The sequence below is a fragment of the Camelus dromedarius genome, chromosome 33 (genome assembly GCF_036321535.1).
Source record: "Camelus dromedarius isolate mCamDro1 chromosome 33, mCamDro1.pat, whole genome shotgun sequence".
In the NCBI taxonomy this organism is placed as follows: domain Eukaryota; kingdom Metazoa; phylum Chordata; class Mammalia; order Artiodactyla; family Camelidae; genus Camelus; species Camelus dromedarius.
The window spans coordinates 12,781,533-12,806,988 of record NC_087468.1 but is presented as its reverse complement, the minus strand read 5'-3'; the positions used below and the strand labels follow the sequence as shown (position 1 = coordinate 12,806,988).

The 25,456-nt window shown below is 36.5% G+C and overlaps 1 protein-coding gene and 1 pseudogene across 6 annotated transcripts in view; one reads left to right on the top strand and one right to left on the bottom strand.

The window, feature by feature from the left end:
- The window catches only part of ANAPC1 (anaphase promoting complex subunit 1), an 83,914-nt gene that overhangs the window by 32,369 nt on the left and 26,089 nt on the right, over positions 1 to 25,456 (top strand). For all 6 annotated transcript variants that reach the window (XR_010378806.1, XM_031441242.2, XM_031441243.2 and 3 more), the window contains 14 exons: positions 425 to 603; positions 2,837 to 3,051; positions 4,781 to 4,899; positions 7,891 to 8,162; positions 10,272 to 10,506; positions 12,630 to 12,721; positions 13,993 to 14,127; positions 14,301 to 14,383; positions 15,428 to 15,506; positions 16,235 to 16,309; positions 21,630 to 21,706; positions 22,240 to 22,330; positions 22,425 to 22,478; positions 22,871 to 23,064. Coding sequence is in view for 5 of the 6 variants with exons in the window: in XM_031441242.2 (XP_031297102.2) it covers positions 425 to 603; positions 2,837 to 3,051; positions 4,781 to 4,899; positions 7,891 to 8,162; positions 10,272 to 10,506; positions 12,630 to 12,721; positions 13,993 to 14,127; positions 14,301 to 14,383; positions 15,428 to 15,506; positions 16,235 to 16,309; positions 21,630 to 21,706; positions 22,240 to 22,330; positions 22,425 to 22,478; positions 22,871 to 23,064 (1,900 nt within the window). In the remaining variant the exon portion in view is untranslated. The remainder of the gene's footprint in view (positions 1 to 424; positions 604 to 2,836; positions 3,052 to 4,780; positions 4,900 to 7,890; positions 8,163 to 10,271; positions 10,507 to 12,629; positions 12,722 to 13,992; positions 14,128 to 14,300; positions 14,384 to 15,427; positions 15,507 to 16,234; positions 16,310 to 21,629; positions 21,707 to 22,239; positions 22,331 to 22,424; positions 22,479 to 22,870; positions 23,065 to 25,456) is intronic.
- Positions 4,050 to 4,681, bottom strand: LOC135319827 (histone H2B type 2-K1-like; annotated as a pseudogene).

The following is a 25,456-nucleotide window of genomic DNA, read 5'->3' as shown; positions in this document are numbered from 1 at the left end:
TAATGTTGCTCTACATAGTTGCCTTCACTTGGTATTGATTAACTTTAATATGTGCTTGTCAAGTGAGTGTGCAATTCTATTTCCTAGTGGTTTTAATTTGCATTTCCCTGATCACTCATTGGATAGAGCATTTTTTCATACATTTATTGACCGCTTGTGTTTCCTTTTAGGAAAACGTCTTTTTGTCCTTTGTGTTTTTCCTATTGGATTGTTTGTCTTTTTCTCAAGGTTTTTAGGAACTTTTTTTTTTTTTTAAAGAAAACTTTGATACTAATCCCTGATGTTGAGACACCGGTCTGGTAGTAAGATGAATAAAGTCAGTTTCTTTCTTACTTGTTAGGATAGAGTTTACTAACTTCACCAGGGATATTTGGGACAGTGGTAAGTCTAAGTGGAAAAATGTCTCCCTTCCTTTCGCCCTAAGGTTTCACTTTAAGAGACTTGGAAACTCTTCCCTTTGGAATTGCTCTCCCCATCAGAGATGCGATTTATCACTGCCGGGAGCAGCCTGCTTCAGACTGGCCAGAAGCTGTCTGTCTCTTGATTGGACGTCAGGATCTCTCCAAGCAGGCCTGCGAAGGAAACTTGCCCAAAGGGAAATCTGTGAGTATCAACGTACCCAGTCTAAGTTCAGTTTTCACCTCCATAAAATCAAAGTAGAAATGTTACTTGTTTTCCTTTAAGTCTTTCTGCAAGTGTATGTGTCAGATTATATTATGTACTAGACAGGGTTTAAAATTGGACAGATCTTATTAATTGTAAATTGAACATGGGAACAGGAGGTTTTGTGAATGCTCTGTCTCGCCTGGACCTTTCTTTCCCTTGACCCTGCGTCAGCTGAACAACTACTATGACTGATTCCCTGCTTGTGTGATACTAGTAATTAACTACTTTGTAATTATTGTGAGGAAATAGGGGGAGCACATATATCCTGGTTTTGAATAGTTAATACATAGCTATTTACTCTTTCATACTTTTTTGATGCGTTGCATTTCTTGCATTTAACCTTTTAAATAGGTGTAAATATATCTTTAATCATATAAAACTGAAGCCCCTCTAAAAAGGTTTTTTTTTTGAGGGGACAATAACGTTATTTAGAAGCTGTCTTAATGTTATTTTCCTCAAATACTGTCCTTCATCAATCTTCAAATCTGTTTTTTTAATAATGGGTTCTAAGAACCTACAAATAGAAAGTGAAATACATCATTACCCTCCAATTATTTCTCTTTTAAAATCAGCCTCTTTTAAAGCTTAAAAAAATACAACTTTTAAAATTTCTTCTAGAACTCTCGTTAACTTTAAAAACAGTGAGTAGTAGCACTGCATGACCCTGAGGATCAAGGAGGATTCAGGGATGGCCATTCCATCCTGGTGACTTTGGTACTTTATGTCTCTGAGAAAACAGTAAATTTGGCTCATCTCTTATTAGCCTTTGAACACAAACATGATAATCCATACATTGTAACTGTTCATAATCCGCGTGAGACCTTAGGCTATTAATGCTTCTTCAGAGACTGTATCAGAACTTATTCCTGACATCAGGGTTACATAGTGGGTTCCTGACAGAAGTGGGTTCTGTGGGGTTCCCATCTCCTGCAGGGTCGTACCAGCGCATCTGTCTTTTAATCTGCACTTAAATAATAACGCTTAGTTGAATTACCATTGTCTTGTTTTAGATAGAAAACCAATTTTTTTTGCTAACAATATGATTATCCTTCGCTTGACCAAGATGAGCCTTCAGCGTTTAGACCTCTTCTGCTGCTGTGAGTGAGCACATCAGTAGCACTAAGACCAGGCGGTGTTGATAATCACTCATCTCTGTTTAAATGTCGTTTTAAGAACTTGTCTAAATTCAGTTTGTTCAGTTACTGGAGGCTACATTTTCTAACTCATCATAAATCAGTTTATCGGCTCTTTGGGTCTATGTTTTATAGCTAACTCACCTTTAGAATATAGTTTCTTTTAAAATTAGATATTTCGTGGGAATTATAATAAACTATAATAAAGTAATCAACTAAAGTAAGAGAGATTCTCTAGCCATACCTACCATTATTTTTTTTTACCCAGGCTAATGTTGCTTCCACATTAAATGTTGCAGAACGTCAGCATTTCCCCTAGGAGTTAATCTTTTGAGAAAGGAGTATACAACTCTTTGAGAGAAAATAAGATTTCTGCTGTTCACATCTGTCTTGAAGTCTGATTGAATTATTTGTACTGGAAAGACTCCTATTAAAGTACATGCTGGGCTTATGAGGGCAGAATAATAACCAAGGAATTAACTCCTCGCTTGTTTTGCTGTATTTAGTCCCTTCCTTTTAAGAAATTTTATTTGGAACATACATAGAAAAAAAAAGTGAAAACCAACCACGAAAGTAAAAAAATACTGTCTCACCTCCCCCAGACCTTGGTTATATCCTTTCAGGTTGTGCTCTGCTTCTGTTAATCAAAGTCAATGTTTAAATTAGTGTGGGTTCTTTAGTAACAGTGAAAGGTGTTAATATTCCATTTGCAGTAATTTGTTTCCTTTTTGGAATATTTAGGATATAGTTAGATTCTTACAATTTATTTAGAATTTTTCTTTCAGTGGAATCAGCCTCTTGACTCTTGTCCTAAATTGAAAGCTTTCTCCTAGGCTCAGTAAAGAATATTTCCAAGTAAGCAATATAATTATACTTAAAAAAAAAAAAGACTTTTAGGTCAGAGTGCCAGTATACATTGGGACTTACTTTTTCTCTGTGCTGATACAGACCTGGTGCATCATCCTGTGTGTCCTCATGTTCACTACGTGCGGTCGACTGGTTTTTAAATTATTATTACAACCAAGTCTGTTACTCAGGTGCTCTCATCAGATGTTCCTTCAGGAACAGACACTGAGGAGGAGGATGATGGCATGAATGACATGAATCAGGAGGTGATGTCATTAATATGGAGTGAAGATTTAAGGGTGCAGGACGTGCGACGGCTCCTTCAAAGTGCACATCCTGTGCGTGTCAATGTGGTGCAGTACCCGGAACTCAGTGACCACGAGTTCATCGAGGAAAAAGAAAACAGGTAAAGGAGAACACGTCGTTATCTCTTGGCAGAGGTTTTTAGTGCTGAAAACCCTAAAAAGATACTTTAAAGTACCGTGTATTTTAAGTTCTCTCCCAACCTAAATAAACCATACATGTTTTCAAAATATTTTGGTATTTTTATGACATATGTTGTATTTCAGAGCCTACTCCTCTTAAAATATAGCCATGTGCTGTTTAGAAAAGGCGAATCTAAAACCATTTTGCTTGTAGTCACCTCAAGAATTTACAAACAAAGCAAAATGCTGAACTCATTCTTGTGTGGGTTGACCAGAAAAATAAAATGTTTTGAGTTTTTTTTTTTTTAACATGTAGTTTAAACTTAACACTAGTATTTTTCTTTCTGATGTGATAGGTAATACTGTATGAGCCTTCTCTCCTGCCACTCTCTGACACCTTGATAAATTGTAAGACTCAGTAGTAAGCAACGTCACATGCCTGTGACGTTCCTGAGCTGTTGCCTTGGGACAGTTCAACTTGTATTTTAAAATTCTCACCTGTCCTTTTATCTACCTTGTCTCTGTCACTTGTCATTCTTCTGCCACTGTTTTCTAGTTCTCCTGACTTTACTTACTATATTGTCCTGTTTAAAGGGGAAGGGCCGTCTACACGTAGGCACAGGCTGCTGAAACTCTGAGTTAGTCATAATCTCCCTTCCTCTCTGCACATACCCAGGTGTCAGTCACCTGAGTGGGGAGGTGGAGTGACGGAGAAGTGAGGACATGGGACTTGGCGTGGGCTCCGGAACCAGGCTTGGCCGCTGTCTGCTGGGCGACTGGACACGTTACTTACCCTCTTGCTGCCGCACTTAGTTCAACTGTGAGAATAGGCATGACTGCGGCGTTCACGCCTCACAGGCTGCCCTGGGGATCAAGCGGGCCATTTCTGCATAGTGCCTCAAACACTGCCCAGTACATAGCAAAGTTCAGTGCAGTCAGCCGTTGTTATTATTACCAGAGTTCACTGATTCTTTGATGCTGATTTTTTTTTTTTTTTTTTTTTTGGCGGGAGCAGTTTACTCTTTACTAATGTTAGGCCCTCGGTCACTTGGAGCTGGTGTACTCGGTGACGGCCTTGGTGCCCTCGGACACAGTGTGCTTGGCCAAGTCCCCAGGCAGCAGGAGACGCACAGCCGTCTGGACGTCCAAGGATGTCACTGTGGTTTAGTCCAAGTACTGAGCTAGCTGCTCAAACACATGGTTCACAAATGACTTCGTGATGCTTATGGCCTTGGAAGAGGTGCTGATGTTGGGGTACACCTGCTTCAGCACCTTGTAGATATGCATTGACTATTCTTTGCACTGGTTACACCTTTTGGACTTCTTGTCCCCAGAACTACGACCCCTTTGGCCCTCAGACTGCCGCTACTGTCCGTGCTCAGTACCTTGTCCTCCTGCACCTCTGACAGCCAGGTTTTACTTTTCAAATGCCTAAGGAGAATTGGCTTGGTTTATAGAGCAGCTGGTTTTAATTCAAACCAAATATGAAACAAAAGAAGGAAGTGTCTCCTCCTCAGAGTTTCTAATGGTAGGAAGAGTATTAAAATGAGAATACTGTGTTTGAATGATTCACCCACATCTTTGTGTGGATTTACTTTGATGTGACTTCATTATACACAGCACGTTTGCTTTGAAATAGTTGTCTACAAATTAAAGTATGGTTTTTTTTGTTAAAATTTTTTCACAAGCTGGTTTTCATTGTAATTATAGATTGCTCCAGTTGTGTCAGCGAACTATGGCTCTTCCTGTAGGACGAGGAATGTTTACCTTGTTTTCATATCATCCTGTTCCAACGGAACCATTGCCTATTCCCAAGTTAAATTTGACTGGTATGTTAAATTCTGGACTCAGTGAGAAAAGAAAATGATTAAGTATATGTGTAGTGGAGTTCTTTTGAGTTATTTTAGTTGCAGCCAAAGAAATGCTCTTTCTATCCCCAGTGATTTTAAATATTGTTTATAGCTCCTGTAGTGGTTATCAAAGCTCAAAAAGCAAATTAAACTAAACACTGAGGGAAGTAGGACAGAACCCATTACTAATTTTTGCTTTTAATGAGACCATTTCAAGTTATAAAAAGGCACTAGAGAAAGTTTAGGAAGATATTACTGATAATGGTGAGATTATTGAACTTTAAATAATCTTACAGTATAAGACATAAAGATATTTAGTCTTGAAAGGTCTTGTTATATCTTACTGTGAATAGATGATCCTTGTACAAAACGAGAAAATATGCTAAGCAAAAAGAAAAAATGGTCACCCAAAATGTTCCTGCTTGCTAGAGTTCACTAATGTTAACATTTTGATTTATTCATTTCCCAATTTTATTTCTCCATTTTATAATTTTATATGTTTAATTATCGGAAAGTTTAAACCTGTTTTAGAAATTATTTTAAAAATTTACTATATAGTGAGCATCCTTCTATTTCTAGCATATATATATATATGCATACACACAATTATATTATGTATATATAATATACATTTTTAATCAACAACTTCATTTTTATTTGCTCCAAAGTATTTACTTTAATGGAATATAGTTTATATAAACAACCTGGTATTGTTGGAAACTATTGTTTATTGCTATTACAAACATGCTGTTGTGGTATATTTATAATTTATTTAGGATAATTATTTAAAAGCAGAACTCCTAAGACAGCATGATTTTAAGGCTTTGATGTAACACATTGTCAGATTTTTTTCTGGTTGGGTGCATGGGTTTTTACTTCTGCCAGATATGAGTGTGCTCGTTTCCCAATATTATTGATCATAATGAGTTTTATAGTTCACATCCATTTGATCTGGTTTGAATGTATACTAAAGGTGACAGTTGTATATAATTGAAATTGTTATTGAAAATCCCTTTAAGTATATAGTATATATGGTTTTATGAGACTTGTACAAAATGTGTATATAATGTATACAGTAACGTATAAGATATATACTATATGCAAATACAATTCCACGGTACTTTAAGTTGCATAATTAAGAAACCCAGGCCCCTCTCAGATTTGTAGGAAGCTTGTGATTTAGCAGCGTACAGAAAATGAGATCAGCTGGGTGAAAAACACATTCCCATGTCCCATATCACACCTGTCGTGGTGCCATAATCCCACTGAGGCACATCCAGCAGAGTTACCTTCAGTATTTAGCTGTTCTCTCTCGAGATAAAGCAACCATGGCAACATCTGAACAATTACTGAACCTTGATGGAGGGCACTGTGTGTAGGTGTTCCTTTTATTAGTTTTTCACCTCTTTGAATGTTTTTATATAAAAGTTTGGGTTTAAAGGAAAATCTCACGCAAAATTGACAAATGTTAAAATGTATTAAATCTGGGCAGTAATATTTGGGTGGATGTTAAAAAACAAATACATGAGTCATTGTTGTCTCTTTCTTAGTACATTTAGGTCAATTTGCATAATTTAAAATGTATTTACGACATTCATCCAAAGTTTTATCCTTTTAGTCATTCTGCTATGGCCCCCTCCAAACACCGCCTCCCCCCCAGAAAAAGACGATCTTGTTTTAGTAATAAATTCATTTAGGAAAAAAATAATTACTTGAAATCGTTCCTTAACCCAAGCTGATTTTGCCTGTTGAACTTCTAGTTATTCTTATTCAGGAAAATTTGCTTTACCCCATTGCCTTTCGTGTTCTGTTGTATGTAAATATTATGTCTTATGCATATGATGAATTGCTGTTCTAGAAATTTTACTTGCTTTTTCATTATTAATCTCTTTGCCCTTTTTGAGAAAGTAAAAGTATAACTCACAAGCTTGTCACCTGTGTCGTGCTATCACAGACCAGCATTTGAGTTAGTTTTTAGGTACAGAAAGCAAATGGTAAATACAAATTTATTTTATGCTTGTGTCTGTGTGTGCATATACAGACTACAGATGAGACAATGAGTCTGTTTAAAATTTACATAACTTTCAGAACTCCTTAAAAAACCCATTTTCAAACCTGTAGTGAACTGTATAACTTTATGCAATATTTAGAATATTTCTTTTAAATATCCATGACTTGAACTCATACAGAATATTAAAAATATAAAAAAATTCAATGTATTCCTATACACAGTATAGATCAAAATCAAAACACTCAAGAAAAGAAATTCAAAGAAAACACGGCATCATGAACATTTAATTTACATTGCTCTTAAACTGACCATAAATTTAAATTTAGTGACTACTCTTACATTTCACTGGGTAACTCAAGTGTATACAATGATGTAGTTTATATAGGTATCTTTGAATGCAATTTTGCATTTTTAACAATAGCATATAATTAGATATCTGTATATAGAGATAGATAGAGATAGAGCAGATTCGTAAAGGCCACTGTCTCTTTTTAAAACGTCACTTTTCCTTAACCAGAGAAAAAAATGGGATGGTGTATTTGAAAGTAACATCATTGCCATCAATCCCATTTTGGAATTTATTATTCATGTAGTTTGTGATGTTAGTTTTCATTTTATTTTTTAATAAGCTTCCTACTGTTTGAAAGGAAGATTTCAAAGTAGTGGGTTTCCTAACCAGATCTGTATAAAGTTGAGTTGGTATCAGTTATCTTACTATAGTCCCGTGTATTTTAGCAGAAAGAACAGTGAGTTATTTTACACAGTTACGGTTTTTCCACTTGGCATCAGGTTTGACTCATATGTATAAAAGTTCGTGCATAATAAACTAATATAATTCCAGGTGTTATGGGGGTAAGGGTTTTGAATGCAGGGAAAATAATCTCTGTTCTCAAAAATCTAAATTTAACAGTTTTGTGAATTTTTATTCTCTCAGTTTTAAATTTTGTTTGCCTGAATAGGGCGAGCCCCTCCTCGGAACACAACAGTAGACCTGAACAGTGGAAACATCGATGTGCCTCCCAACATGACAAGCTGGGCCAGCTTCCACAATGGCGTGGCTGCCGGCCTGAAGATAGCCCCTGCCTCCCAGATCGACTCAGCTTGGATTGTTTACAATAAGCCCAAGCACGCTGAGTTAGCCAATGAGTATGCTGGCTTTCTCATGGCCCTGGGTCTGAATGGGCACCTCACCAAGCTGGCTACTCTCAATATCCACGACTACTTGACCAAGGTGAGAACCCGTGCTCCCAGTCCTGGCATTGTGCCTCCCTTGGGCGATTACAGTAGCTCCTAATTGTTATCTTTGCTCTTCTTCATTCTTATACCTCCAAGTCCACTCTTTCAGCAGGCAGGTGATCTTTGTAAAGTATGCATTAGGGTGTATCACTTCCCTGCTCAGAGTGCTCAGTGATCTTCCATTGCTCTGAGTGTACATTCCAGGAGCCTCTGTGATCCTCCTCACCGCTCCAGCCTTACTTAGTGCCTCTCTTTCCTTTGTTCCCCACATTCCAACCATAGAGACTGATTGAGCAAACCGAACTCCTTCTCTTGGCATAAACTCTTCCACTTCTATGCCATAAAAGTTTGCCCATGTAAAGTGTCTGATTCAGTGGATTTTATTATGTTCACAGAGCTGTGCATCCATTACTACTGCTAATTTTAGAGCATCTTCATCACCACACCAAGGATCCTCATACCTCGTAGCAGTCCCTCTCTTCCCCTTCCCTCCAGCCCCTGGCAAACTGCTAACCTACTTTCTGTCTCTATAGAGTTGCCTATTATGGACCTTTCATACAAGTGGAACCAAACAATCTTTTATGATTGGTTTCTTTTGCTTACTGTAACGTTTTCAAGGTTTGTCCATGTTATACCATGTCTCAGCACTTCATTCCTTTTTATTGCTGAATAAATATTTCATTGTGTGGATATACTGTATTTTATTTATCCATTCATCGTTGATGGATATTTGGGTTATTTCTATTTTTAGGCTATTATGAAAAATGTTACAATAAATGTTTATGTACACATGTTTGTGTGGATGAGTGTTTTCATTTCTCTTGGGGATATTCCTAGGAGTGAAATTGCTGGGTCACATGGTAACTCTTATTTAAATTTTTGAGGAACTACCGAAATGTTTTCCAGAGTGAGTATACCATTTAATAATCCCACCAGCAGTTCATGGGGATTCCAGTGTCTCTACATTCTTGCCTACACTGTCTTTTTTATTACAGTCATCCTAGTAGATGCAAAGTAATACCTCATTGTGGTTCTGGTTTGCATTTATTTCCCTGATGGCTAATAACATTGACCATCTTTATATGTGCTCTTAGGTCATTGTATGTCGTCTCTAGAGAAACATCTATTCAAATCCTTTGCTTATTTTTTAATTGGGTTGCCTTCTTATTGAGTCGTAAGAGTCCTTTGTGTATTCTGGATACTAGTCCATTAACAGATACATGATTTGCAAAAATTTTCTCCCATGCTGTTGTCTTTTGGGTTGTCTTTTCATTTTCTGATGGTGTCTTTGAAGCACGAAAGGTTTTAGTTCTGATGAAGTTCAGTGCATCCATTTTTTCTTGGGTTGCTCTGCTTTTGGTGTCATATCTAAGAAGTCATTGCCTAACCCAAGGTCACAAAAATTTACACCTGTGCTTTCTTCTAAGAGTTTTTTAGCTTTAGTTACATCTTACATTTAGTTCTGTGACCCACTGGCAGTTAATTTTTGTGTATGATGCAAGGCAGGGATCCAGCTTCAGTTTTTGCATGTGGCTCTACAGTTATTACAGCACTTTTTTTGGAAAAGTTTGTTCTTTGCCGTTGAGTTGTCTCGGCACCCTTGTGGTCAGCTGACCATCAACGTGAGGGTTTATTTTTGAATCACCTCAGAGTCATTTGCATGTTCCCTCACCTGACATCATTCTCTCTCACTTTGTAAATTTTAGTGCCCCCCTGTTCTACCACTTTTCCTGGCTAATTTGTACTCATCCTTCGGGTCCTATTGTAAATTTCACTTCTTTAAAAATTCTTCATAATTCTCCAGTCCCTCCTAATCTAAATTAAGCTCTGTTAAAATACTCTTTCATAATCTTGATATCTTTTCATTGATACGAGCTTTTAACAATATATTTAATTTTTTTGTTTAATACTTTTCCTTCCAAAGGGCTCTGACTTCATGAGAGCAAGGGCCATGTCTCTTTAGTTTGCTCTTGTATTCTTGGAGCTTCTCGCTGTGCCTGTCACGTAAAAGTACTTACTGAGAGTACTGGCAGGCAGTATTTTATATAAAACGACATTTTTGTTTTGGTAGTGACTTAAGTCTCAGTCTTGTTTCCTCTCTTAGGGTCATGAAATGACAAGCATCGGACTGCTGCTTGGTGTTTCTGCGGCTAAACTAGGCACCATGGATATGTCAATTACACGGCTTCTCAGCATTCACATTCCTGCTCTCCTACCCCCGACGTCCACGGAGCTCGACGTGCCTCACAACGTCCAGGTGGCTGCAGTGGTTGGCATCGGCCTCGTGTATCAGGGGACAGCTCACAGGCACACTGCAGAAGTCTTGTTGGCCGAAATAGGTATGACAGCAATAGTGCTGTGGTTTCATGAGCATCCATTTTTCCCGTTCTACAGGAACCAAAGTAAAAATAATAGTAATAGAAAAATAAAAATTAAGGGAAAAATTGTAGCTTTTGTGAGCATAGAATGATCTGTACTAATTAAAAAAAAAACTACAAGTAATGTTTTCTAAAGCTCATGTTATTATGCAGTTATTAGTCTGCATTCTTACTTGGCCAGCCTATTCTGAGCTCCCCTGGTCCCATTTAATGAGGTAGCCTGTGGTCTTAATCACATGTGAGCATGCTGTTTATCTTGCTGTCTTTACCAGGCAATGTCTAGCAGTGGTCTACATTTAAAATTCAAAGTTGATAGTTTTGATCCCTAAAAGTGCAGTGTTTATTCCGTTGGGCAGCTGCACTTCTAACAGAATGGGAGTGATTGACTCTTGCTTTCCTCCTTTATATGCTGGAGGGTATGTTAGTGATGAAATGCCTTTTCTGTGTTTTCAACTGAGTCTGCATTTTTTTTTCTGAAATCTGCCTTCCATATTGTCATCTTTTTCTGACAAGTTTAGAAATGCTATTGGCATTATTGGTATGTTCAGTAATTTAGATACGTACTTACATGTCTGGTTCTATCCTACTTGGGACCTTTCTACATGTATTTCAGGATCGCCACAAAGCTGGCCCTGGCATCTCTGCTTCAGGGTATATACCTGTGGGTCTGCTGCTCTGGCTCTGCTCCAGATGCCTTATCCTGGGACCCAGGCTAGAGAGTGTGCTTCTTTTATGGTGATGACAGAAGGGCAAAAGGGAGAACCAAATAATGGAAGCATGTTTCAGACCTTTGCTGACATCATGCTTGCCTGGATCCTAGGTCACAGCCAGGTACACTAGGAGACTCTGTCAACAAGAGTGTGGATGTGAATGTACAGCACTGCGGGCAGGGAAGAGTTGGGATCAACAACTTAGTCTACTACTATAAGGACGAAATACACTGTTCACAAAGCTGAAATTTTCCTGTTAGCAAAATATGTAATAGCGTTAAGTTGTTGGCCTGAGAAATACTTATTCAGGAGATACTCAGGACTGGCTTTTAAAGCTTGTTCACCTGCAAGGTGATTTAGCATTCTTCGGCTGTATCACAGTGATATCTGGTGATGCCAGCATTACACAGATCTCCCAGCCACGACACACCTCTTTCACATTGTATGTAGAGGGTTTCATCTGGATTCATATGCACGTGCTCTTTTGTATAATGACCGCCAGAATGTTCAAACCGTTTTTGTACTGCCCTTTTCACATGTCATTGTCATAAGTGGCTTTTAAAATTTTATATTGTGCAATCATTGAGTCGGTGTTTTGAAAATTGCCTAACCATTTTCTTACTTTTATAGGACTTTTAGGTTGTTTTCAATTCTTTGCTCTTAGGCAGTAAACCCTGCAGTGAATACTTGTGTTTAATTTTTTTCTTTCTTTAAATTTTTTTTTTTTTTCCTGGAGATGAAATCCCAAGAATGTGAACTTTTTTTTGGAGGAAGGAGTCTTTGTATATAATACACTTTGCTACCCAAAAGGGATGGAGTTAGAGTTAGGGGATGCTTTTTGGAAGTATGAATTTGCATCCAGCCAAGCTTTTAGCATGAATATAAAGAAATTCTATCACAGTAGGACTGAGTATTATATAGATTCAGAGTAAGTGTCTGGATACATAATATTTAATGCTTAAAAATTTAAGTATCTCTCCTGCCTGTTATCAGTATTTGAACATGTTTTCACCACATCTAGTGAATGAATTTGAAAATAACAGAACATCAACAAAAGGAAAGAAGTTACAAATTGAAGCTTTTTATATGCACCTCTCTCCTTAAAAAAATTTTTCCTACTTTAAAAATAAAAACAAGATTTCACAATATTTTAAAGTCATTGCTTTCAAATTGGCAAATTGAAAGAACCAGTCTGGGGCTTTATTTTGTAGTAAACCGACAGTTGTGGACACCATTTGTGATAATGTTAGATCTTTCTCTGGGTTTATGTTGAATCCGTAGTTCTTAGGCAACTTACTAGAAAGGGACTCTAAAAAGTTTACAAGTCTGGATTTTAAAAGGCCAGCTTGAACTGTGTTGCTTTCTGTTTTCCAGGCAGGCCCCCTGGTCCTGAGATGGAATACTGCACTGACAGAGAGTCTTACTCTTTAGCTGCTGGCTTGGCCCTGGGCATGGTTTGCTTGGGGGTAAGCAGAGTCTGTGCCTTCAGATGCTTCAGTTACAACCGACCTCTGCTTGTTGAGACAAATAACCTTGACACTTTGCTCTGAATACCACTCTGCTTTACTGTGACTTGACTTAACCCTGATTCTCAGCTCTTTCTTTGTTCTGGATGTTTTTCAAAATGCCAGATTGGGGAATGGAGAGAAAGTGTAGTGAAGAGTGGGACTTTTAAGGTTTCTTCCTCCGTGACTTAGATGTAAGTGTTCATGAATGAACCAAGGGAATGAAGTTTCTTGAAAAGAGTTCAAGACATAAGATGAAGAAGTGGCAGCCCACTCAGTTAGAAAACAGGAAACAGTGGAAATGTGTGTATGAAGGGGAGCCTTAAGAGTCTGTAATAGTTACTAAATATAAACCATAACCCTCTTTTGGCGCCCTGGTGCTCAACATGTCCCAGAATGTTGCCATGATAGCAGCTGGTTTGTGACCCTATCCAAGAGACATAGTATAGAATGACCAGAAATTGCATTAAATTGCATTAAATGCCACCATCACCTAGAACGTGGGTTCTTTGAAGAACCACCAGAAACTGAATTGTGTAAAGAAAGGTCTGTTAGGTTTTTGACTCTTCACACTTGATGCGTGAACTAAAGAGGCAGATGATACAAGGGAAAAGCATCATACTGGGAATTAGGACCTGAGTTCTGGTCCTGACGAGTGAGTCACGTCGCTAAACGCGGCACTGTCTGGTGATTAAGCAACTTGGTAGATCGTAGAGCCAGGCTGCCTTGTTTATATCCTCACTAGCTGTGTGACCTTGGATGTAATCTCTTTGTGCCTCACTTTCCTCATCTATAAAATAGTAGCTATGTGATAGAATTGCCATATTAAGGAAGTTAACTCATGTTAAACACACCGAATTGTGCCTGGAAGAGAGTTAAGTGTTCAGGAAGTTATTTTTATTATTGTAATTATAGCTCATAGGCACAGAAATGGAAGGGTTCAGGTGTTCATGGTTCAGGTGGCATTGCGTACCACCTCGTATGTTCTTTAACTGTTAGTGCAGTTAACGGTATTTACGAAATGAAAGTATTAACTTGTATGTAGATGAACTGTAATTTTAATGTGAATTATTAATAGATTGAGTATTAGCTCATGAGAAATACTTATTTTAATTGATAGCCCAAAATACCCAGCTGTGAAGTTAGTTTATTCTTTTCTTTGCCATGAGAGTGTGTTACAGATCTTCTTCCATTGAGATTTCCTTTCACGTGTCTGTTCCTCCGTTTTCCAGCATGGCAGTAATCTGATAGGGATGTCCGATCTCAACGTGCCTGAGCAGCTTTATCAGTACATGGTTGGAGGCCACAGGCGCTTTCAAGCAGGGATGCACCGGGAGAAACATAAATCTCCAAGTTATCAAATCAAAGTAAGTCCAAATGAAGCAACAGATCGAAATGCTGGAAGCTAAGAGGTCAATTTGAAAATAGTAGTTTTCATACCAACCTTTGTAAAATTTGTTAACTAAGTGTACGCTAGTGTTCAGAAGAATTTTATAATAATTCAGAACTCCTTTACACAAATAAACTTTTCTTTCGATAGGAAGGAGACACCATAAATGTGGACGTAACTTGTCCAGGTGCCACTCTGGCTTTGGCTATGATCTACTTGAAAACCAATAACAGGTACTGCATCTCCCCTGCCCATCCCTTGTCATGACAGTGTGACTCCGTTTCTGACCTCAGTAGTAAAACTAAATTACCTTACTTACTCCCCTGTGCTAGATCAGCCTGATTTTAGTGCTCTCAAATACTTCAAGTTATATAGATTTTTATCTAGAAATAGTATATTTTGTTATTGTAATGGTATCTGACAGTATAGTTGCCCATTTCTATTCATTTTTGTTTTTCAGTTGAGTCACTGACAATCCAGTGATATCCACATTCCTTTTCATTAATTTTACATGTTATTGTGAGGTCTGGTTGAATCAGAAATACTTAGCGTTACTATATTTCAGGTTACCATTCACAAAAGTGGTTTCTGCTTAGTTCAACAGCTTTCCTAATGACCCTACCTTCTGCCTCTGCAACATTGAGTAATTAGTGCTGACCCTTGAAAGTAGACGTTGGCATTTGTTTTTTACGTCTTGCATAGAAGAGTAAGTTGGGTAGGAGACATTAAACCATGTTTTAAGTCTTTTAATTTAAAGAGCATTTTAAGATTCAAGAAATTTTTCAGTGTTGTAAATAAATTCCTTTTTTAGAAAAACCGAGTATTTGCAAAATTAACAAAAAGTTTGGTTAAAAACAGATTTATTCATTTACTGTTGGGATAAATGTGTATGTCATTGCTTTCCTGGCATTGGAGATATTTCAGTGAACAAAATATAACTAAAAATATCTGCCCTTACAAAGCTTATAGTAAGATATACATACATACGTAATAAAAATTATGTTTGGAGGGTGGAAAGTACTATGGAAAAAAATAGGGCGGTGGTTGCAGTGGAGAGGAAATTCTTGAAATCTGTCTTGGAATTTTTATTTGTTTGTTTATTTTTTGGAGGAGAGGTAATTGGGTTTATTTATTTTTAATGAAGGTCCTGGGTTCAATCCCCAGGACCTGTGCATGCTAAGCACACACTGTACCACTGAGCTACACCCTCCCTGGGATTCTTGATTATTTTGTCCTCTTCTCGAGCAGTAATGCTTGCTGATATCCTCCACCAACAGATCCATTGCAGATTGGCTCCGAGCTCCTGACACCATGTATTTGCTGGACTTTGTGAAGCCAGAATTTCTCTTGCTTAGGGTATGATACTTTGCAGTTTTTCACTTCTTTTAAGATATGTAGTCTGTTTGTGGTTCTCAAGTTTAGCTTGCAAATATAAATGTCTCTACAAGGGAACCTGTAATGTTAAGCCATCATGCATATATGTAATTGATAGTATTCTTTTGAAATTTCCCAAATATGACTGTAGGAATTGCCAAGAAAGGCAACTACATTGGTATATAAGACTTGGAGTGACATTTCAACTTCCTCATATTATTATTCAGAACTTCCTAATAGCAACAAGGGAGGGACTTCATTACCACTTTGTTTTACATTCTTTCATTATTATTAAGGATGCAGTAACACTATTAAGGGTATAATTAGTGATAGTAATTGATATAATTTCCTCCAATTTTCCCTCTTCTTTAATGTTTAAATGTATGTTTTTAGCATATGGGAGGCTCTATGTAGATGGAACTATGAATAATTCTTATGTTCATGATTTTTCTTTATGGAGCAAGTTTTCAGAAATTCTCTACAACTCCTCCAAACTTTGATGATGATCAGTTCAGTTTTTTTGTGATAAAATCTAAGTCTTCAGTTTATTTTAATGAGTAGCTTAAGTTGATACTGTATATATTTAATTTTTCAAAATTTCCATCAGTTGGGAACCGATTCTTAAGTTGTCCTATTTATAATGTTATCATTGTTGCAGAATCTATGAACTTTGCCTGCTGTAATTGATTTTTCTGTATTGCATTTTTAAGACACTTGCTCGATGCCTGATTTTGTGGGATGATATTTTACCAAATTCCAAGTGGGTCGATAGCAACGTTCCTCAAGTACGTGAGTATAATGAATATTATATCTTTAATCACATAAAATTATGTGGGATTTCCAAAACCCTATAAAATACTTTTGAAGGCAATATTGATGATTATGACATTTCTTTAATACATAGTAACTTTCATTTTAAGATTGTGTGCTGAGCACAGACCATAGCCTTCCTTTTTTGGTTACAGAGACCTAGAAATTATGATTTTTTTAAAAAAAATTAAATGTATCAAAGGACCCTAAAAAAGTGTTTTTGATATTTTTATCCTGATTAAGTACACATTTATCTAAGATACTGTTTTACTTTGTGGGAATTTTTTTATCTTGTGTATAGTAAGTTGTTTTAATTACTTTATGGCATATGTACCCACTAAGCCAAATAATTAAAAGTAAGTAGACTGTTTTGTAAAAACTCCAAGTCAAATATTGTAACTAAACATTGCCCTTTAATTAACTGTCCATGTCCTCAGTATCTTTTTTTGGGAAAATAAATCTATCTTTGAGAATGCTAGAGTGTTTCCTCTATGTTTTAATAAGAAAATTTCAAAATAAAGAAAGGTTGAAAGAACTTTATACAAACATGTGTACAACCAGATTCTACAACTAATATTTTACTATATAAACTTGTTTTATCACATACCTGTCCATTTATCTATTCCTCTATCCAATCTATCATTTTTTGATGTTTCAAAGTTAGTTACAGACAGTAGTACACTTTTTCCCTTAGTATTTCAGCATGTGTATCATTAACATTAATTCAGTATTTACCCTGTTTCTTTTCCTTTTATGATAAAATGTATACATAATGAAATGCACAAATCTTAAGTGTGTCATTTGATAAGATTTGACTAGTGCATATGCTCGTGGAAACAGACCTTTATCAGAATGGCCAGAAGTTCCTTCCTGCCCCCTCCTACTTAGTATGCACTTACTCCCCACCCCCAAGGCAACCAATTTTCTGATTTTTTCCTGAGTGTATTAGTTTGTCTGATGTAGAACTTTAATGGAATCACATACAGTATATACCCTTTTGTTTGTGACTTTTTTTAACTCAGTGTGATTTTGAGATACTATTGAGTAGTGTCAATAGTTAGCCTTTTCATTGTTCACTAGTATCCCATTGTGTGAATGTACCATAGTTTCCTCTCTTATTCTCTTTTGTTGAATGCCTAGGCTAGTTCCAGGTTTTGGTTATTGTCAAGCAATCTACCATAAATATTCTTATAGAAACATTTTTGTGGGCTTATGTTTTAATTTCTTTTGAGTAAATACTTAGGATTGGACTTACCATGGCATAGAGTACATGGTGTGTTTAGTTTTATAAGGACTGGTAAACCTTTTTCCAAAGACGTTGCACCGTTTTACACTTGGGCCAGCAGTGTATGAGAACACTGGCTGCTGCATGACTCGGCAGTGTTTGGTGATGTTAGTCTTTAATTTTAGGTCTGCTGGTCCGTATGTAATGATATCTTATTGTAGTTTCAGTTTGCATGTTCATTTTCATTTGCTTATTGTTTCTTCATATATCTTTTTGAATGAAATAATCTTTTTATATCTTTTGCCCATTTAAAAAAGTTTTTGTATTTGTCTTTTTATTATTGAGTTGCTAGAATTTTTTATATATTCTGGAAACATATCCTTTGTCAGATAAATGTTTTGCAAATATCCCGCTAATCTGTGGTGTGCCTGTTCATTTTCTTAGAATATTTTTGATGAGCAGAAAAATTTTTAAATTTGATAGTGTCTGATTTATCAATTTTTAATTATATGGTTGTTTTTTGTGACCTCTGAAAAAAAAATTTTTGCCTAACCTGAAGATTATTTTTTCTAAAAGCCCTGATGTTTTAGCTTTTATATATAATTATGTAAATCATCTCAAAGTAATTTTGTTTATAAGGGTAAGGCCTGAGGTTTTCATTTTTAAAAAATACATATATTTTGTTATGCCAACACTGTTTGTTGAAAACACCCTCCTTTCCTTGTATTCCTGTGACTCCTTTGTCAAAAATCAGATGACTGTTGTCTTCTATTCTTTTTCTGTCTTTTCTACAGACTGCTGCGTTTCTAGTGATTTATCTTTATGTGTACTCACTTTCTTCAGGCATTTCGTTTTCCTTTTAGTCCATGAAGTGAATTTAAACATTTTATTTATTGTACTTTTTAGTTGTAAAATTTGCATTTTTACCTTTTGTTACAATTTTTGCTTTTTCTGAAAGGATTTTCTGTGTTTTCAGTCATTATGAGCATATTGTCCTTCTAGTTAGAAGAGCTGCTTTAAAATCCTCTTAACGCCAGCAGTGTGGTCATTTCAGGATTGTTTTCCTTTGTCTTTTCTTCTGAGAATAGGTTGCATTTCTTGTTCTTATGTTAGGTCATTTTGATTTGTATCTGGGACATTGTGCAGGTTGTCTTTTGAAGACTCTGGTTTCTGTTTTATTCCTCTCGAGTGTTGATACACATGTACATACATACACATGTATCTGTGTGTGTGTGTGTGTGTGTGTGTGTGTGTGTGTCCTCACAAATACACACACACACACACACAAATACATTTTGTGTCCAGCCTTATCTCTTGCTTGCCAGTTGTAATCTTAGTTCAGTCCTTTTATCCTATGTCCTTTCCTCAGAGTCTGCCCTGGTCACACATGGTTCATGGGTCAGGCAGACATTCAATTCCTAGCACATTTAGATGTCAAAGATATCAGTTCCTTTTGGAAAGTGCCCTTTAAAATGTATATTGTAGGAAGAAATTTTACTTTTTCTTCCATTCCCTCATTCAGCATATGTTTTTTGATCATTTGCAAATACAAGATGCCATTCTAAATTCTGTTACGTTTAAGATGCACCTGACTTACAGATTGCCTTCAAGACAACTTCAGTTTACTAAATTTACTAAGTTTAGTTTACAAAGTGAAATTAAACATGTACACAACTATATTCTTAAATTTATCTCAGCTCTTTTTTTAAACTTTTGTAGAAATGTGATCCTTGGACTTTTAATATAAAGTTATCTCTCGGACATTTCTTCTGCTTCAGACTTTATTTTAAATTTGGTCTTACATCAGGGATGCCCAGTAGGACATTCAGCAAGTTCACAGTTCTGTTTGTTGATACTGCCTGTTGCTCTCATTTTCTCCTAGTTCTCACCCACTTATTTCATTGATTCTGTAGCAGGGCCCCTTGTAGGGAGCAGCTTGGCATCAAAAGTGGGATTGAAAGGGTCACTTTGTAAACTGCTTATTTGTTCGAACTTAAGGCATGTTTCCAGTACAGTAACTAGCATCTTCATAGCACTTTTTCCTTCATAAAAAGCTTTACTGTACAACCTAGTGTCTTTTCTTTTGGGGGGTGTTGCGCTGTAAATTGTTCAAGTACTGCCCCCTGTGTGTGGGTGGGAACAGTGTACTACTTTTGGTTTTTTGTACGTCTGTGCATCCAGTAGACCATGAACTCCTCAAGGGTGGCTCCGGTGTCTTTTCCACCTTTCGTTCCTGGTAACCAGAGCACGGTAGCCAGAGCGCAGTACCTCACTGTTACATGGAAGACTGGTCCAAAACCACCCAGCTAGGAGGAGGTGGGACAAAACTGAAACTAGCTGTTAGGACTTCGGAGCTTGAGCTTCTTGTGTTAGACTCTACAAGACAGAGAAGATTGGGGTCTTTTTATTCATTCCCTGTGTGCCTCAGTCTGCCCTTAAGTGATTACACGTTTCCCTTTGATTCCTCCTTATATTTCTCTTTTTTTTTTCTTTTAACTTCAGGAGACTGTAGAAAAGGTAATAAGGACTAGATTGAAGAGTGTTTTTCCCCCCACAGTTATTTATAACCCACGCTTTTAGTGATGCTTTTAACACGTTGATCGCTGTGTCACTCAAATCTGGGTGACAGTTGTGTTTCCTCAGGGGCACCCGATCCACAGTAGGCGATCAGCATGTTAAGTGATTTATGACCAAGTGTGGTCTTGTGATAGAGTGGTACAGATCAGTGATGGTGATGATGATGGTGATAGCAGCTAACACTTAATAAAGAACCCACTGTGTACCAAGAGTTAATGTTAAGAGCTTTGAGTAGTTTCAGTCCTCTAATTCTCACAGAAACCTAGAAGGTGGGAACTTTATTGTGCTCATTTTACACATGAGGCACGACTTGCCTGCGGTCACAGGGCTAGTGAGTGGCCCTGCTGGGATTAGAACCCAGGCCTTAAAGCTCCAAGGGTACGTGCCCTTTTGAGGACAAAAAGGAGCTTATAAATGCCAGCTGTCAGAATAGAAGTATTCCGTCCTGAATGATGTTACTGCTAAGTATATGAATGTTATAATCAGATTATCCATGTACATATTAATTACTCACTTTGGAGTTGTATCAGTTTTTTCAGAATGTCATTCAATTTCTGTATAAATAACATTCAAAATTAAAAATAAAGACGAGAGGAAGGAAAAAAGATGGAAGTGGTTATCAGTCTGTGTTACACAGCCAACATAATTGCTTATCTCATTGAGATTATCAGAAAAGGTATTTTCAAGTTTTTGATTTGGTATTTGAATTTGGTATTCTGAATACTTACTGGTTTATTATAGAAAGCATCCTGAAATGTAACTCCTCTGAACAGTCTTCTAAAAAGACTTACAGGAATAAGTCTTCAGAGTGTTATTTCTGTGTACTTGCATATTTTTAGAAAATAAATAGCTTTATCTTTTTTATTTATATTTTTAAGTAAAGAGAATCAAATCAGTTCTTGGTTGTTAAAGCTAGATATTCTGTGTATCTTTTTAAAATACATTCTCATTCACTATGTGTACTAAAAGGAAAGGGATATGTTTCTTAACAATTCTTACAGATTAACATATTGACAGTTTGGCTTGGCTAGGCAGTCTGGTAACGTACCTCACCTCTGGTAGACAGGGAGGTTCATACTAGAAACGTTTGTGAGGAAGAAGTCAGTGTCTCTGATTAGAGTCTTCTCCAGTTGCTTTTTTTCCCCACTTTTCTCACTGCTTCCCCTCTCCTCTGCCCCATCTCTACTCTGTGGCCATCATCTTTGCTTTTCAGTTCACAAGAGTGAAATATTATTACTCTGTTATTGATTCATAATATACTTAAGTCCTCCAGTTTATATTCATTCAGTCCTATTCAGTTATTTGGCCCATCTTAGATTTGAAATATGATTGCATCCAATATGATGAAAATACAGGCCTTTGAATGAAATGGTTTGGTAAAGCTTTTTTTAAATGTAATATGGCCAAGCTAAGCAGTATGTTATTCTTCAAATTATTAAATACTTGTAACTTGATTATTAATGTCCAGGTATTCTTGCTTTCTGTTTTGACAGATTATAAGAGAAAATAGTATCTCTCTCAGTGAAATTGAATTGCCTTGCTCAGAGGATTTGAATTTGGAAACTTTGTCGTAAGTCATGTAATGTGTAATACAAGCTAGCTACTTAAGCATCTGTTGAGTAAATAAATTGAAATATACCGTGTAGGAGAGATGCTGTCCTTGATTTGAGTAATTCTGAATCCTCTGTGTTTCTAACCATTGTTTATCAAATATTCACAAGTTTGTTTTTTGTTTAGCTCCCTAAAATACAGAATTCTTATCCTCAAAAAGTAGTATCGGAGATTTAACTTCTCCGTATCCCTCTTTTATCCTTTCCATTAAAAAAAATTGGCAGTGATTTCTAAAAATTATTTTCTTTTGCTGCATTTGAAACAGTATAGGCAAGAGACAGACGTTATCAGTAGGAGCCACATGGTGCTTCCACTGAAGAAAACACTGCAGAAATCTGTTGATTGGGTAGAGGCACAACTGAGCATTCCCAAAAGAATATCAACTAATTTAGAGAACAGGAGTATTTATTATTTTTACCCACAAATAATAGTAATAGTGAACTTTAAAGCAAAACAAGGACAATACTGAAATTTCTTGTGTTCTGTTTTCAGGCAAGCACATGTCTACATAATTGCAGGAGCTTGTTTGTCTCTGGGTTTTCGATTTGCTGGCTCAGAAAACTTATCAGCATTTAACTGCTTGGTAAGAAAGAGCTTCGTTTACTCCATTCTATTTTCTTTTTTGCAGAGCCTTAGTATTCTTCTTTCAACCTAAAATTTTTTCTTTGTTTTTCAAGCATAAATTTGCAAAAGATTTTATGACTTATTTGTCTGCGCCTAATGCTTCTGTGGTAAGTCTTTTTATGATGATTCTCCTGGGGAATAAAATTAAGCTTAAAGAAAATTCGCTGATAATTCAATTACTTATGTGTTGCCAAATATCTGTGCAGTTTGTTTGAGTTTAGAATGGGAAATTTGAAGCTTTGGCTCATCTTTGTATTTTTGTTCTGGGGTGTTAATCAGGTGAGAATATGATTACCTGATTCACCAAATGAAGGATGCACAGGTATCTAATTCTTGTGACAAGAGAACAAATAAGAAAAGCCGTAATCTTCATGGATTGTTTGTTTTTTCAAATTTTTTAAAGCTGTAAGCATTTATAGTCTAATGATGGCTGGTTTAGTTTCGATAATAAAGGAAATGTAGCACCAGGGTTATCGTGTATCATCGCTTGCGTTTCCAGACAGGTCCTTACAACCTGGAGACTTGCCTGAGTGTGGTGCTACTGTCTCTGGCCATGGTGATGGCCGGCTCGGGGAACCTAAAGGTTTTGCAGCTCTGTCGCTTCTTGCACATGAAGACAGGTGGTGAAATGAACTACGGTTTCCACCTAGCCCATCACATGGCCCTTGGACTTCTGTTTTTGGGAGGAGGAAGGTAAATGAATATGTTTTTCCTCAATGAAAAGATCTCGTGAGCACGATCTCTATGAGTGACTTATTTTGATTTAGAAGCATGAAAATTTTCGATTCTGACTAGCTGTTAGCTTATCTAGGGGCATTATTACACTTAAAAAGGCTTTTTAAAAATAGTTTACCCATCAGTTCCTGCCCCACTTAGCAGAGTTACCGTCCTCTCTCTGATATACTTGGTTGGCATCACTGCGTTTCTCAGAAGAGTCTGTACTCAGTACTTCATAGCATCACTCTTGTTCCTCACTGTTTAATGATTTTACTCTCCTACTGAACTGCTTTCTCATAACGGTCATGAACTCTATCAGTCACCAAATTCTGTGAGTTTTCCTTCGACTCTGTGGCTTGCTGTTTAACTCTCTTACTGTTGTCTTTTGATGACAGAATTATTAATATTTTTCTTTTATGGTTTGTACTTTTTTGTCCTTCTTATGAAATATTTCCTTAACCACAAAAAGTGAAAATATTTTCTTACTTATTTTATAGAAGATTTTTAGCTTTTCCATTCACGTTTAGATTTAAAGTCTACCTGGAACTGATTTTTCTGTATGTTTTTTTTCCCCAGTTGATGCCCTACTGTTATCAGTTTATCCTTTCTCCACTGTTCTGCAGTACTACCTTTGTTATAAATTAAATATCTTTATGTATGTTTTTATTTCTGGACTGTCATGTTCAGTTGTCTGTTTTTCTGTACTTTCACAGCACCCTACTTGTCTTTATTAGTGTGGTTTTATGGTAAGATTTGATATCCGGTAGAGGAAATCCTCCAAACTGGGATTTCTTCTTCAAAAATGTGTTTTTCTGTTCTTGACTCTTTGCCTTTTATATAAATAGTGGAATTCATTTGCGATTTTTCCACACTAAATAACCTGATAAAATATTGATCAGAATTGCATTGAGTCTATCCATCAGTCTGGAGGAATTGAAATCTGTTACAAAATCGAGTCTCTTCACCTGTCAGTATGGTGTATTCCTTCATTTATTTAGCTGTAGTTTATGTGACCTTGGCCAATGACACAATTTCTACAAGTCAGTACATTTATTTTACACTCTTCTTTAAGAATGTATTAAATACTGGAACGCACCTTTCCAGAAGTACAGAAGTAAAGATTATTAGAAAGGTGCGCCTTTTTTTTTGACAGATTTTGTAGAACTTTCTTCCTTTATCATTTATTTGTATTTTGGGGGGAGGTAGTTAGGTTTATTTTATTTGTTTGTTTGTTTGTTTATTTTGATGGGGGTACTGGGGATTGAACCCAGGACCTCATGCATGCTAAGCACTCACTCTGCCCCTGAGCCACACCCTCGTTCCTCCTTTATTGTTTAGAATTAAGAATGGTTAAGGAAATATTACTGTGCAAATTCTTATTTTATGATTTTTTAAAACTAACTGTCCTTTCAAAATAAGCCCTGCATTTATTGTGTTCTCCTGTTCCATCTCTTCTCTCGTCTCATCACACACCGCATGACCCTGCTTGCTGTTCTTTCATGCTCAGTACGTTTTCTCCCGTTCTGCTGCTGCTTTCCTATCGGTTTCTTATCTTTGAATAGTTACGTGTACTCTGTGACAACATTTACATTTCTCATAGCATAGTTACACCCTTATGCTTAATTTCAAAATTTCTGACATTAATATCTAATGTTTAGATTTTGGTTTTATCAAAGTGGTAAAGAGAAATGGCCTAGTCTATGCATTTGTCAAAATAGATGTATTTCCATATTTAAATTTTGAAATCTCTTCTTCATTAAATATAAGTGTGATGATAGATGCTCGTTCTTTCTTAACACCCCGATTGTTTAAAAAGACAGGGGAAAAAGATTTGGGGATCTGTGTATGTGTATACGTGTAATAAGAGATATATGTATATTGACTAGCGACAACAGTGGTTTTATGTGATGTCCTGAGCCATCTTGCTTTCAGAATATCTAAAAGAAAAACTCTAAAAGTTCAGACTAATCTGCCTGTTTGCCATGCTGAATTTGAGCAACAGTGAAATAACTTAAGGAAAATTTCAAAAGAGTTTATTTTACTAAGAATTATGTGGCCATTTTAAATGAGTTTATCATATTGATAAGGAAAAAAACTTTCTTTTTCAAGGAATAGTTGTTTATACATTCATCGTAACTTTTTATTGATAGCTTTTGCCTGTTTTATATAGTCTGTCATTCCAAGGAAATGCATGCTTTACAGAAAAGGAAAAAAATATTTGAGATACCGAGTGAAAAACCCTGTACTTTTAGAAGTAAGGTGTCTGGGATTGCCTTCATGGTTCTCACTACTGTGCTCTGAAGTATGAAACTTGGCTTACTAATTCAGGTTTTGAAATTTAACATTTGTGGGAAGTTGCTTCTCCATT